The sequence below is a fragment of the Polypterus senegalus genome, chromosome 10 (assembly GCF_016835505.1).
Source record: "Polypterus senegalus isolate Bchr_013 chromosome 10, ASM1683550v1, whole genome shotgun sequence".
NCBI lineage: Eukaryota > Metazoa > Chordata > Cladistia > Polypteriformes > Polypteridae > Polypterus > Polypterus senegalus.
The window spans coordinates 10,422,298-10,438,091 of record NC_053163.1 but is presented as its reverse complement, the minus strand read 5'-3'; the positions used below and the strand labels follow the sequence as shown (position 1 = coordinate 10,438,091).

Sequence of the window (15,794 nt, the reverse complement as noted above, 5' to 3'; positions counted from 1 at the left end):
CGACGAGGGTGCAGAACAACTGAACTCGGCGAGAATGATGAGAAGTGCGCAAGAAACCCACGGAGTCCAGATAGATGGGGGATAGGGGGCTTTAAAATATCTACCTTTAATAAGTCATCAACAAGACATTTACTAAAAGGGAAATAATACACTTCCGGTGACTAAATTCATTTAATTCCTGTTTACAAACTAACAGGATTAACCCTGATGAATCATACAAAACCAGTCAATTCATAATTGAGTTGTTTTTATAAATAAAAAAAAGTTTACCTCCACTTCTGAGAAGCCCAGTGAGATCCTGAGATGTTGCTTGCTCAGCATGTTCCTAAATACGGCCAGATTAGACCGGATGGGGAGATCAAGTGCTGCTGTCCAGAAGCCTCAGAGTCACTTCTCCCTTCAGATCATTGAGAGGAAGACGTGTTACGGTCAAATCCCTGATTCTTACCTACAGAGAAGTCAGTGGGTCAGCAGCTGTATTGAAGGAGACATTGTGAGGTCCTGTGCTCCTTCACGTCCGCCCAGGTCCGCTGATGAACGGCGTCCGGTGATGCGTGGCATCAAATCTCAGTCCAGACTCTTCTCATGTGTGGTACCAGGTTGGTGGAACTATCTGCCCATCTCCTTCTGAAATTCGGACTCCCGCAACGTGTTTAAGAAGCGTTTCAGGGGTCTCTTGTTAGGTGAATTGATATTAGCTGTAAAATTTTGTAATTTAGGATTTGTAACTCATTTGTATTTTATTCTGATTTATTCTAATTTTATAACCTTGCCCTGTCACACTTGTGCCCCAGACTGATGTTTACACGATTTCGTTTTTTTTTTTTTTTGTAAGCCGCTTTGGAAAAAAGAATCAGATAAGCACATAAATTTAAATGCCAGTGTATATTTTACACACCAATTCAATACAGTTGTGGCTGTGTCACAAGAAAATGATTCAGATTATTAAACATGGGTGGCACGGTGGGTTGGTGCAGTGGTTGTGCTGCTGCCTCGCAGTAAAGAGACCTGGGTTCACTTCTGGGTCCTCCCTGCATGGAGATTGCATGTTTTTCCCGTGTCTGCGTGGGTTTCCTCACACTGTCCAAAGACTTGTAGGTTAGGTGGACGGACCGTGGTGTGTGTTTGCTGTGTATGTGTTCACCCTGGTGTCCCGTCCTGGTTTTGTTCCTGCCTTACTTTACCTACTTTAGAGCCAGTTTGGACCTGCCAGTGAACCCAGCAGGTATGTTTTTGGTATATGGGAGGGAAAACCAGAATATCCAGCGTGAAACCCAGGCATGTTGGAACTGCATATACGGTAGATGGTAACTGTCTGGAGATTTGAAGCCTTGTCCCTGGAGTTGGGATACAGTGGTGCTGAACAGATGAATCATCTCAAGTTCATCCTCATTCTCAATCCAGTTTAATCCATTTCAAGGTCATGGTGGGCACATACAGTATATCATCCATCCAATATCCAACCCGCTATATCCTAACTACAGGGTCACGGGGGTCTGCTGGAGACAATCCCAGTCAACACAGGGCGCAAGACAGGAAACAAACCCTGGGCAGGGTGCCAGCCCACCACAGGGCACACACACACACACAAAGGACAATTTAGGATCGCCAATGCACCTAACCGGCATGTCTTTGGGCTGTGGGAGGAAACCCACTCAGACACGGGGAGAACATGCAAGCTCCACGCAGGGAGGACCCGGGAAGCAAACCCGGGTCTCCTAACTGTGAGGCAGCAGTGCTACCCACTACGCCACCGTGACGCCTACAGTATATCAAACATGTAAAAAATAATTTTAGACTTTCAACTTTGGTCGAGTCACTTGTTCTGTATGACAATGTTTATGGTGATGGATCAGTCTGAGAGGATTTGCAGGCAAATAAGTATAACAAGGAGTTAAAGTTTATTGAAGCAGAATGTGATATTCACAGAGGGCATCAATGCCAGCCTGGATGTGGCATGTGGCATGTTTTCTCATTCTGTCACTTTTTATGTTCAATAAACCCGTGACTCATGGCCTCTTTTTCTAAATAAGACATCACAGAATAGGAACTTATATCTACTGTGGTTCATTTTTATTTGCACACACTTATTCATGTCAGCCAACTCAGCTTACAGGAGAACTGTGGCTTTCCTTGGGGTTGGGGGATAGAAGTCAGGGAGAGGTTATCAGTGATCTCATATCAGGTCGTGTCTGTAGAATGATGATGTGGTGGGGCCACAAGAACCTCGGAGAGAGGAAGATGTTGACAGAAGAGGCACAGCCTTTCTGAGAAACTGTGCAGTGAATGTGTGTGTGTGTGTGTGTGTGTGCGTGCGTGTGTGAGAAGGGAGTGCCACACCCAGGCACAAAAGAGCAGCACTTATAAGACCCTGTGCTCTGTTTGAATCAGCTGGTCGGAAAGTATGGTGGCCGGCGAGTCTCAAGAAGGATTCTGGCTTGGATCAGTGCCTGTATGTGACTCCTAGGAATTGCACTACAAGTAGGACATGAGAAGAAGTTGTGAAACGTCCTACATCTAAACCCAGCAAGGAGTAGGAGTTAATGTTTGAGAATCGAAAACGTCACAATTTGATGGCACCCTGAGCCACAAAATGGCACTCATGGTAGATAGATAGATAGATTTATCATCCAGCTGCACTTCCAGGTATTTATAGGTCTGCACCCTCTGCACAGTCACCTCTGATGATCAAGGGATCCATAAGGGGCCTGGTGCTCCTAAAATCCGCCACCAGCTCCTTGGTTTTGCTGGTGTTCAGGTGTAGGTGGTTTGAGTCGCACCATTTAACAAAGTCCTTGATTAGGTTCCTATACTCCTCCTCCTGCCCACTCCTGATGCAGCTCATCATAGCAGTGTCATCTGCAAACTTTTGCATGTGGCAAAACTCCGAGTTGTATTGGAAGTCTGATGTATGATGGCTGAACAGGACCAGAGAAAGTACAGTCCCCTGCGGCACTCCTGTGCTGCTGACCACAATATCAGACCTGCAGTTCCCCAGACGCACATATTGAGGTCTGTCTTTAAGATAGTCCATGATCCATGCCACCAGGTATGAATCTACTCCCATCTCTGTCAGCTTGTCCCTAAGGAGCAGAAGTTGGATGGTGTTGTAGGCGCTAGAGAAGTCCAGAAACATAATTCTTACAGCACCACTGTCTCTGTCCAAGTGGGAGAGGGATCAGTGTAGCATATAGATGATGGCATCCTCCGCTCCCACAAACTGCAGAAGGTCCAGGGCGTGGCAGACCTGTGGCCTCAGATGGTGATGCAGCAGCCTCTCCATGGTCTTCATCACATGTGACGTCAGAGCGACAGGCTGGAAGTCATTCAGCTCACCAGGACGTGATACCTTTGGGACAGGGGTGATACAAGATGTTTTCCAAAGCCTCAGGACTCTCCCCTGTTCCAGGCTCAGGTTGAAGATGCGCTGTAGAGGACTCCCCAGTTCCAATGCACAGGCCTTCAGCAGTCGTGGCGATACTCCATCTGGACCCGCTGCTTTGCTGGCGCAAAGTCTCATGAAGGTGTTTGTAGTTTCCTTGGAAAACATGATCCTTTGTAGCTTTTTCTGCTTCACCACAACGGTAATAATTATAATAATATTACAAGCACTTTGAGCATGAGAAAGATTCTATATTCTTTACATTTATATAGCGCTTTTCTCACATCTCAAAGCATGTTAAATAGTGGAAGCCACTTCAACCACCACCAATGTGCAGCATCCACCTGGATGATATGGCGGCAGCCATTTTGCGGCAGTACGCTCACCACACATTAGTTATGAGGTGAAAGGGTGATAGAGATAGTTAGCAATTTAGAGACAGGGGATGATTAGGGGGTGAGAATGACTAGGCTGAGGTGGGCAGTTTAGCCAGGATATCAGAATACACCCAACCCTTTACGAAGGATGCCCATGGATGTTCAATGACCACAGAGAGAAAGGACCTCAGTTTTACATCTCATCCATCCGAAACAACAACACAATTTTTACAGCACAGCGTTCCAATCACTGCAAGGTTCAAATTTCATTCTCTTAAAAAAATGTTAAATCACCTTTACAAACACTCCGCCCGCAGCAAGGAACCCACAGGAATTTGCATTTCTGGGGCTCATTCGCCAGGTGACAATTGTGTGCACACTGCTGGACTCTCTTCAGATCTTAGGACAGGGGAACTGACGAATAAATGACCTACAAGAAAATCGAGTCAACACACCTCACTCAGTTTTAGTGATCTACAACGCAGCCTTCCTCTTGACACATCCCCTGAAATGTCATCTTGCAATCTCTGAGGGGGTGGTCATCTTAGGCTGGGAACCCTCGTAGCGAGTTACTACCCCTCTCCTAAATCCTGGTAAAGTTAGTAGTCTCCGAAATTAGGAATATTGATAAATTCATTTTCCTCTTACCACTAAGGGTAGGACCACATTTGCATCACAGAGATTTCTGAGCCACCTAGGAACACTTCCCTACTCTGGGACACGTGATAAATATGGACAGAGTTAATGAGTGCAGATCCAGCAGCACAAATAATTAGGAAGTGACCGTGACATTTTCTATCAGACGGTTGTGGCGAGTGCCCTCTTCTATGCGGTGGTGGGCTGGGGAGGCAGCATAAAGAAGAGGGACGCCTCATCCTGCACAAACTGGTGAGGAAGGCAGGCTCTATTGTAGGCATGGAGCTGGACAGTTTGACATCCGTGGCAGAGCGACGGGCACTGAGCAGACTCCTATCAATCATGGAGAGTCCACTGCATCCACTGAACAGGATCATCTCCAGACAGAAGAGCAGCTTCAGCGACAGACTGCTGTCACCATCCTGCTCCACTGACAGGCTGAGGAGATCCCACACTATGCGACTCTATGGAAATGTTAACATTATACAAAGTTATTGTCTGATATACCTGCATTTTTACCACTCTTTAATTTAATATTGTTTTTATCAGTATGCTGCTACTGGAGTATGTGAATTTCTCCTTAGGATTAATAAAGTATCTATCTATCTATGACAGAGAAAAAATCTTTGGAGCTGCATGGAAGAGGCTGTGGAAGACTGGAGAGATGGAAGCAACGTTGGAGGAAACTGAGGAAGGAGACGTCCCCCCCCCGTAAACCTTGCATGAGGGAGAGACACTGTGTTTTACACTTCGTTTGGCTAGAAGCACAAGTGTCTATAAAACCCATAAGAAAATCACACAGAATTGAAGATCTAGCAACATATTGTCATACAGCAGAACCTGTAAAGGACAGTATTAAAAGGAATTTCAAATTCTCAGCAATAAACCCTTAATTCCCAAACGCAGGAATGAAAACGGATATTCATACATTTCCAATTTCTGTTCAATGAGCAAAGTGCTACATTGTATTGTCAAGAAGCAGTTGACTGATTCATGATAATGATGATGACTACTCCAAATTAGCCAGCGTAATACCCAGTGTCACACACGTGCGCATAGGAGGCAGCTAAAGGGCCTGAATGAGAGTAATACCAGGCCAGACCAGGGGGTGGTGGAGTAGAGTCCTCTACCTCAGAATTTCAACAAAAGTCAACATCCGCCCTGAAAGAGTTAAACAGATGCGTTTTAAGTTTACATTTAAAGGTTGAAAATGATTCGATATTTCTGAGCTCAGTAGGTAATGAATTCCAGAGCTTGGAAGCAGAACAGCTGAATGCTCCGCTCCCCATGGAGATTACATCACTTCCTCTGCTTGCCTTTAAAACGGCCATATTGATCATCTAAATTCATTTCTGTTCTGGACTCGAATCTATACACTTCATTACAACAATTCATCTAAATTTTGCAGGCGGGAAATAATATACGGGTGGCTACACCAAACCTTTTTGTGGCTTTTGTCGAGTTTGTAACACCATGTAAACACAAAATTGTAGCAAGCACGGGAGTTGCCACCAGATTTACATAGCAAAGAAGCCATTATGATTTTAAAATTAGGGGCGGATAGAATCAGGCCAACACCTAAGCCCTACCGTACTTCCTCCCTGCCACCCAAATATCAACAACCCCCCAGGAAATGACCCAGTTAATGAAAGGAGAAGCTGCTGATGAAGTTGCATCGAAAATGGCAAAATCAAGAAGTCCTGCCACATCCTTCTCTTTTATCAGTACAGTACATATAAACCACAAACTACCAGTTCCATTAGCCCCTCCACATCAGTGAAAACCTGTTTAAAGGCACTGAACCCAATTTACAAACAGGAATCAGTTCAACCAGTGTAGTTATTCACATTTAACAACCAGTCAACAGGACATACTGTACTTACATACAAATAAAACCCCCTATGTGACCCCAGTACAAAATGATGGCACATAACAATAGAAATATTGTTAACTAAGTCAAAACCTAATCAATCCTAAAAAAAAAATACCAAAATTAAATTACGCTGTGTTCGTTTGTATGAACGTCTCCTAACCAGCACTCCCCCCCTCGCGCTTGTTCCCATAAAGCCCACTTCTCAGTCTCCGCTGTTATTTTCGAGGCACCTTTCTCACTTCCTGTCCAGTTTTATTCTTGCCATTTTCAAATGTGGCTCTTCCAGAGTGCTTCATCATGCATCTTTTCTCCTCCTTGTGTGTCTTGCACTTCCATGTCATCAAAGCCAAACCGATCAATCAGATTGCTCAGAGGGATTGGACACACAGGCCTTAGCTTTTTATTATATAACTAGCAAAATACCCGCGCTCCGCAGCGGCAAAGTACTGCTTTTAAATTTTTATTAAGAAGAAAAGTAAACCTTTTTAAACTGAGGGAAAATATACCAATAATTATTTGTTAAGGATCTCTATGTATAGTACGTTGTCAGTTCAGCACTCCAGTTGTAATATGAGCAAGCTGTGCAAGCTTACTGTTGAGCATACAACCTATAGTTGGCTATGTAAAAAGCAATCTTGCCTCAAATCAATGGCAACCTTTTGTAGGGTCTGAACCTGAGACTTATTAATTGTCATCGCGAAGCAGAGCCTTACTGGCAATTGGAGACATTTGAATTGAAATGGGAGATCAGAGGGTATAACGGGGATGTGAGGAATAAAAACTCTCTCCTCTGAGCAACTACCAGTATAAATAGTTGCCTTAAAAGGTTCTTTTGCAGACACGTGACCTGAAGTCTCGTGCCATTACAAAGTTTCGGTGGCTGTAAGTTTTTCAGTAACATTATTGATGCCCCATCCTTCAAAATTGGATTATGCTCAGGAGTGCCTGGAGGATTCAGAGTGTGGAGAAACTCTATCGACAGAATGTCTGTTAACTTGTGGATTTTTCTGTGAGTATTTGGTGTCAGCGTCACGAAGTTGTTTCCGCAAGACCGCGTTAGCTGTGGAGCTCAGCTCTGAGCAAAATGAAGTGAATGAAATGAGGTGAATGGGAGGGGAGATGATGATGTGACTCCCCCACCCGCCTTAACTCTCAATCCCTCCACAAACACACAAACACAGTCTCTCGGATCTCAACTCTCCTTTATATAAATCAGTAAAGGAGAGAGGACTAAACACAAAGGAAAAAGAACAGCAAGACCGCCTCAGCTGCGGAGCTCAGCTCAGAGCGAAATGAAGTGAATGAAATGACGTGAATGGGAGGGGAGATGATGACGTGACTCTCCCACCTGCCTTAACTCTCCATCCCTCCACAAACACAGTCTCTCGGATCCCAACTCCTTTATATAAATCAAAAGTTCTGATAAAGGACTGGGGAACATGTGGGGATTGTGTGTGTCTGGGTGTCTAATTTATATGTGTATATAGTTTTAATATAGGTTAAGTACATGTGAATATATTTGCGCCGTTTATAAATAAGATATTCTTTCCGTTTCTTTACCTTGCTTTCTTTCTTTCCTGCTTTCTTGTCGGCAGCGTCTCTATGAAGTTGTGGATTTTTCTGCGAGTATTTAGCGACATCGTGATGAACGTGTTCCTGTCTAGCCACATAAGAAAGTGTAACATGATGTTTGGGCAGTCAGTTACGTGGGAGGCGTGGGAATGGGCGATGCAATATAGGCAGGCAGCCAACTACGTGGGAGGCATGGGGATGGGGACGCAACTCCGCCTCACACGGCGACCGAGCTGCAGGCTATGGCCGTATATATGTACGTAAGTAAGATTCTGACCATTACGTGTAGAATTTCGAAATGAAACCTGCCCAACGTTTGTAAGTAAGCTGTAAAGAATGAGCCTGACAAATTTCAGCCTTCTACCTACACGGGAAGTTGGAGAATTAGTGATGAGTGAGTCAGTGAGTCAGTCAGTGAGGGCTTTGCCTTTTATTAGTATAGATACATGAGAGCCTGGCATCGTCTCCAGCCATAATCGGCAATAAATCCCTGTGGGAACACTAGGGATTTCTGGGTTGCTCTAGAAGGCCATTCAGCTAGAAACATAAAGGAATGGAAGTGCAAGAGTAGTGTAGAAATTAAAGGTGTTATTGTCTGCACTCTGGGATCGACGTCTCAGAATTATTTCATGCGGCCTTATCAGCAAGAAAGTTCTTCTAGAAGAATGACCAGGCCATCCTACGGACCAACTGGCACAAGCTCGTGGACCACCAGTGATGTATGGACCATACTTTGGGAACCACTGCACTAGGTTTCTATTTTTCAGGACACTGCAGGCAATGCTACAAACCCAATATTAGGACTTGGGTCCTCGAAGTGTGGTGTGTTACCGTATAGGAATGTTTTTACAAAATAACACTGAGTTTATATCAGATGACAGTTTTGGTTTGTATCAGACGAGTACATTTAAAGATTTTGGGCACGATAACATATGCAGTCATCGCTGCCTAAGCCTGCTGAGCTCTTTTGTGGTTTGTTGACTTCATGTTGAAGAGTGAAGATGGAAGATAGACGATTATATTTTAAGATTTTTCTGTGCGATTAAGAAACACATGAGTCACATAAAGGAAGCTGCTCTACTATTTATAATCCAGAAAAAGGGCGGCTGCTCGGGCCTACTTGAAGGTCTACGGAAGTAAGAAAAGAGTTTGGATTAAAGCATAAACAGAAGTGAACCTAACAGAAACAGTAAAGATATTCTGAAAATAAAGGGGCTCAAGCTTTATTGTTACATTGGCTTTTACAGAGCAGGTTAGGGACAGAGATCTTTGTTGGTGTGTCCGCACCATGTTTGGGGAAGAAAAAATCTAATTGTCCCCCCATTTCAGGATGTGTCTATCATTTCAATAGGGGGTCTTAAATGGAAACCCATGCAGACACGGGGAGAACATGCACGGGAGGACATAGGAAGCGAACCCGGGTCTCCTTACTGCGAGGGGCTGTTTTCTAGTTTTATTTAATTTTTTTTTTTTAGCTATGAAGTTTGAATATACATTAGGCTCTCTATGTGAGCTCCAAACCCTGTGGAAGAAAAGGCCATACTACATTGACATTTATTTGCTTAGCAGAAGCTTCTATCTAATGTGACTCACAAAAGAGGTCAACACAGTCGAGTAACATCAGTCTGCGGACACTTTAGGGAGAAGTGTGACAGGGCAAGGTTATAAAACTGATTATCACACGTGAATAGCTCAGACTAAAATACAAGTGAGTTACAAATCCTAAATTACAAAACCAAACAGCTAATAGGACAAGGGTTCCAAGTTGGTCCTCACAAGCGAGGAGCTCACAACAAAATACGGTTGAGTTACAAGGCCCAGATTTATAAAAGTTTATCAGCCGATATCAGTTAGACAGAAATTCACCAAACAAGAGGGTCTTTCAAAGTTTCTTGAACACTCTGAGAGAGTGTCAGAGTTTTGAATGGAGGTGGGAAGCTCATTCCACAAGCCAGGAGCTACCTAGATTGAGAGTTGGTACCACACAGAGGTGGCATCAGCAGATGACTTTCACTGGCAGATCTGAGTGCTAACTGAGTAAAATGTTAGGTTATATAGCGCCTTGATGTGTGGAGTGCAAGTCCAAGGAGGTTCTGCTCAAGCTTTGTAACACACTGGTGAGGCCTCATCTGGAGTACTGGGTACAGTTTTGGTCTCCAGGATACAAAAAGGACATAACAGCACTAGAGAAAGTCCAGAGAAGAGCTATGAGGAAAGATTAAAAAAGCTGAGGAATTTCCTTTTTGAGCAAAAGGAGATTAAGAGGAGACTTGATTGAAGTGTTTAAAATTATGAAGGGAATTAGTCCAGTGGATCGAGACTGTTATTTTAAAATGAGTTCAGCAAGAACGCGGGGACACAGTCCCACTTCTGCTGAATGAGTCACTGGCTGACAGTCCATCCATCCATCTATATCCTAACAACTGGGTCACAGAGGTCTGCTGGAGCCAATCCCAGCCAACACAGGGCGCAAGGCAGAAAACAAACCCCCGGGCAGGGCGTCAGGGTGCACACACACACTAGGAACAATTTAGGATCGCCAGTGCACCTAACCTGCATGTCTTTGGACTCTGGGAGGAAACCCACGCAGACACGGGGAGAACATGCAAACTCCATGCAGGGAGGACTTGGGAAGAGAACCTGGGTCAGCAGTGCTACCCACTGCACCACCATGCTGCCCCTGGCTGAAAGTGCTCAGCGTTAGTGTATCAGAGAGAGGATCTGCTGCATTGTTCACAATAGTGTCCCATAACTGAGCCAGTAAATGCTCAATAAATGGAAAAATGCACAAAGTGCAGCTTTTTTGTGTAATGTCTGACCTGTTTTAAAACTCTGTTTAGCACATGTGAAAAATCACCAGTATGAGGACGCTAGAGGTAATAATATTATGCAGTCATTTATTCCAATATCTGCTCATCTCAAGTAACGCTTCTCTTAAAAGATTTTCTTCACAAAAATGGCACCTGTATATGTCAGCAGCCACCCCATGTGCACTTCAGAAGAGGCCAGTACTTGGATGGGAGACCCACCAGGAAAAGCTTGGGTTGCTGCTGGAAGAGATGTTAGTGAGGCCAGCAGTGCCAATAAAAGATTTTCTTTTTTTTTTTTATCCAGGCCGCTCTTGATAAAATTAATTTTAAACAAGAGAAGAACATTTACATATTGTTTCAAACTCGGATACCTGCTTAATCTTGTTCAAGGTTGTGGTGGTCCAGAAAACCTATCACAAGGCTCAGCCATGTTCATACCAGTGATGCCATCTTAGAACTGCCATTCACTCCTAATACACACATCTTTGAAAAATTGGGAAGGAAAATTGGAGTACTGAGAGGAAAACCCACACGGACATGAGGAGAACATGCAAACTCTAGAAAGACATAAGGAGAACATGAAAACTCCAGACCAATACAAGAAGTACATGCAAACACCAGACAAACATGAAGAGAATACGCATACACCAGGCACCCATGAGGAGAACATGAAAACTCCAGAAAGACTTGAGCAGAACATGCAAACTGCAAACAGACACGAGGAGAACATGAAAACTCCAGGCAGGCAATGACCAGTCACAGGTTTCAAATTCAGAAATCTGCAAGGATGAGGCAGCAGTGCTGACCACTACATGATTTTAACTGTCTTAATCTCCTACTTCTGCTATTAATAATAGAAAAATAGATAACAAAAGAAGTATCCCAGACCACACAAAGCATAAAATACTACAGATCGGTACCTTAAAATTTTTACCTGTAATAATGCAATTCATTTAGTTAGTGTATGAAAAATAATTAAACATTCCCCCATCCAGAACATTATTCTAAATAAATTACACAGATGAAAATGCCTTTACAAGTAATAACATTCTTTTTTACATTTTAAATCTTTCCAGCTCCTCGACATCGGAACTCCTATTACATGAAATGAGATCATACAGAGCACAAGACAAGCACAGTTTTAGTGCACGCCATCAAGTGAATGGCCTGCTTTGTGAAAATTTAAAGGTGCTACCTGGACGCTGCTTGCTGGTCTGATCCGTTTGCTGAAAGGGAATGTTCAACTCAGAATATAGTGTGTTAATATACACTTCCATATCTGACATTTGCAAATATTAGATGAAATGCTTGAAACTCATCTTAAATAACCAGTGCAGGAAATGAGGCCTGCTGGGAGGGAGCCAATAGATGACATCATCTCTTCACATTTAAATTACACACACACACGCACACATATATAATCTATACTAATAAAAGGCAAAGCCTTTACTGACTGACTGACTCACTCATCACTAATTCTCCAACTTCCCGTGTAAGTAGAAGGCTGACATTTGGCAGGCTCATTCCTTACAGCTTACCTACAAAAGTTGGGCAGGTTTCATTTCGAAATTCTACGCGTAATGTTCATAACTGGAACCTATTTTTTCGTCCATATACTGTAATAGACTGCAGCTCGATGGCCGTGGGAGGCGGAGTTGCGTGTCCCATCATCACGCCTCCCACGTAATTGAGTGCCTGCCCATATAAGGTAAATATTCGCGGGTGAAGGACGGTGCTTAGCATATTCATAAGTAAAAATATCTGAATCACAAACTCATGTTAATTATATTTTGTCCATGAATACTTATTAAATAATTTCAAGTAGTCTGTCCACTTCCTTTTATAGCTTTTCCAATGGCTGTGCAGCTTCCAGACATGTATTTTCGTATTAAAGCACTTAACCAATCACATTTCAGCCATCATTTGTTGCCAGGCAGAGAGGCCTTCACAATCCGTTGTGCAGGCACTCTAACACAGAATAAATGTCGATTAACCTGTTGCTTCAACCAATCAGATTTTGAGTTGGTGTCAGTACGGCCCTCTAGCAGGCGTACGGTGACGTCACCGTATTCAGACCCATTGATTGGATAGAAGCCACAGGTTCGACTTTCAGCATTAGCTTTGATGGCGATAGAAAGGGACTTTTTGATGGAACTGAGGCGCACGGATAATCTGTACGACAGAGTGATTGAACTGTTTTTGAGGAAAGAGAGGAGGATGGATTTTGTTTACAAATAATCCGAATTTTTGGTGAGTAAAATGTTGCGATTTTCCTAAATAATATTGCAAGTTTATGAGTTATTATTAATGTTTTTTATGTGTGTCGCGGCTGTGGCTGCAGTAGAAAGGAACTTGTTCACCCCTGGTTTGTCTATTCAATAAAGGCATTTATTGTGGCTATCTATCTGTGATGCAGCTGCTCTTTATACTGTATTTCTGCATATTAAGATGGTTTTTATAACCATAAATTAGTTTTTCAGGGGCAGGTTGATTCAGACGGAGCAGTACTGAAGGCCTAGGTGTGAGATGCACGGTCTGCCAATGGAGCAGATGATACGTAAAATTAATAAACATTACAATCTGAAAATAAACAAAACTGTAGAGAGGCCCATGATTAAATGAACAGTAAAAAAGTAAGAGCGAAGCGACGGTGACTTATTGAGGCAGGCAGACGAGAGCACAATAGCATGCGGGCTCGATGTGGTGTGCGTTAAGTCGATCTAAAATGCGCGATCAGATTCGAAAAAATATATGTTTTCAAGTTCTATTTGGATATAAGTAGGTTCTATTTAGTCGACAGAAATATCTTTGGTAGGAATGTAAGTTGAATTTAGTCTTTACATTTCTATGGTGAAGAAAAATGTATGCAATGATGACTAAATTTAACTTACATTCCTACCAAAGATATTTCTGTCGACTAAATAAAAATTACTTATATTTAAAATTTAAATAGAACTTGAACAGATACGATAGTTCATAATGCCCACGCAGCACTAAGTGCACGTAAGAGCGGAAGTCATCCGTTTTAACAAGCAGCGTATTGCACTGATACGAAATAGCCTGCCCATTTAATTATTTAGGAATGGATAAATAAATTAAGAATTTGTACAAATAATGTTTTTTATTTTTCTTCCTCGATGGATTCTGGCACCCCAGCAACAGCTGCTCGCACCGCAAAGGGTATATATGTGTGTATATGTATGTGTGAATATATGTAGATATGTATATATATATATATATATATGTGGATGTATGTGTATATATATATACTAGCAAAATACCCGCGAAGTACTGCATTAAAATTTTTATTAAGAAGAAAATTAAACCTTTTTAAACTGAGGAAAAATATGCCAATAATTATTTGTTAAGGATCTCTTTGTATACCATGTTGTCAGTTCGGCCCTCCGGTTGTAATATGACCAAGCTGTGCGCTGAGCTTACTCTTAAGCATGCAACATACAGTTGGCCATGTGAACAGTAATCTTGTCTCAAATGTCACAGCTTGGATTGCTGCTGTCATAATCGGTTTGAGTTTCATGGTTTGTTTCAATTGCGACAGTATTTGCAGGATTTGTTGTGTTGAAGTGACATTTGGCATCTGTCAAGCGTTGTAAGCACACAACCGGTTTCATTGATAAAATCACACCCAGTTTTTGAGAGTTTAAACATTCATAAACATCAAAGTGTCCACTACTGAAATCGTCCCCTTTGAATCTAAGATGTTTAAGAGGCATTGGCGGTTGTCGAAAGGTGTAAACTATTTGGCCATTTCGGTACACTTGAAAGCGACAACCGAACAATTCAGCGGCAGCCATTAACTCACATGCAGAACCATAGGTGAAGGGCTTAAGCATTTCACTCTTCTAGTGCTCCTGTGTAGTATAATTATCTCTGTACCATCATCAGTCCACACCTTGAACCTGTCCCAGTCATTCAATACATAAGACAGAATCTTCCTCCGGATATCAAGAGTGAGCCTGATATGGCCGTGCAATATGTAACAAAGAGAATGGAAAAGGTAGGTGGTATCTCCGGGCATGGAAACCACTCGGTAAGTGACAGTTCTTTGATCTATAGTGATCATCTCGATAGACATGGTAATGGGGGTTGGAATGATAAAGGAAATGGGTACCTGAGCAATGTAAAGTAAGTGTAAAATACCTACACAATAACTATAATCGTAATAAACAAACAATAAAACAGCGGAGAAGCCGTGGATTAAACAAATTAGGGCTGTAGTTATCAGTAGGGAGACGTGAATCCCGTGGCGAAGCAAGGAAGGGAATGTAGAGACCGGAGCGACGGACAGTCTTATATATGCAGGCAGCCAGCCAACAACGTGGGAGGCGTTGGGATGGGGACACAACGCCACCTCACGCGGTGACCGAGGTGCAGGCTATGGACGTATATATGTATGTAAGTAGGATTCAGTTAGCGTTGGGAACCCGTGTACCAAATTTCTTGAAGATGGGCCCATAAGTAACAAAGACTGTTGAAAAGTTCAATATGTCGGCCGACAGTGGCGTCATACCACCGAAATAAGTATGTGCATTGGTTTCGGTTAGCTCAGGGAAGCCACCTACCAAATTTCGTGAAGATGGGGCCGTAAATAAGAAAGTTCAACATGGCGGACGTTGTTGACCGTTATGACCGTTACGCGTAGAATTTCGAAATGAAACCTGCTTAACTGTTGTAAGTAAGCTGTAAGGAATGGGCCTGCCAAATTTCAGCCTTCTACCTACACGGGAAGTTGGAGAATTAGTGACGTTTGGAAAATTCAATATGGCGGCCGACAGTGGCGTCATACCACCGAAATAAGTACGTACATCGGTTTTGGTTAGCTCAGGGAAGCCGCCTACCAAATATCGTGAAGATGGGGCCATAAATAAGAAAGTTCAACATGGCGGACGTTGTCAAACGTTATCGACCGTTATGACCGTTACGCGTAGAATTTTGAAATGAAACCTGCTTAACTTTTGTAAGTAAGCTGTAAGGAATAAGCCTGCCAAATTTCAGCTTTCTACCTACATGGGAAGTTGGAGAATTAGTGATGAGTGAGTGAGTGAGTGAGTGAGTGAGTGAGGGTTTTGCCTTTTATTATTATAGATATATGTATATGTGTAGATATGTATGTATATGTATGT

General features: G+C 42.8%; 1 protein-coding gene across 2 annotated transcripts in view; it reads right to left on the bottom strand.

Moving 5' to 3' along the window:
- LOC120536699 (killer cell lectin-like receptor subfamily B member 1B allele B) overlaps positions 1-12,042 on the bottom strand; it is a 29,124-nt gene extending 17,082 nt beyond the window's left edge. Inside the window, exon 1 of one of the 2 annotated variants that reach the window (XM_039765145.1) lies at positions 11,846-12,042. In XM_039765145.1, coding sequence (XP_039621079.1) covers positions 11,846-11,936 — 91 coding nt within the window. In that variant the 5' untranslated portion in view covers positions 11,937-12,042. Of the gene's footprint in view, positions 1-270; positions 352-11,845 lie in introns of those variants that run through there. The other variant, XM_039765146.1, reaches the window with a different exon arrangement.
- Between the last annotated feature and the right edge of the window lie 3,752 nt (positions 12,043-15,794).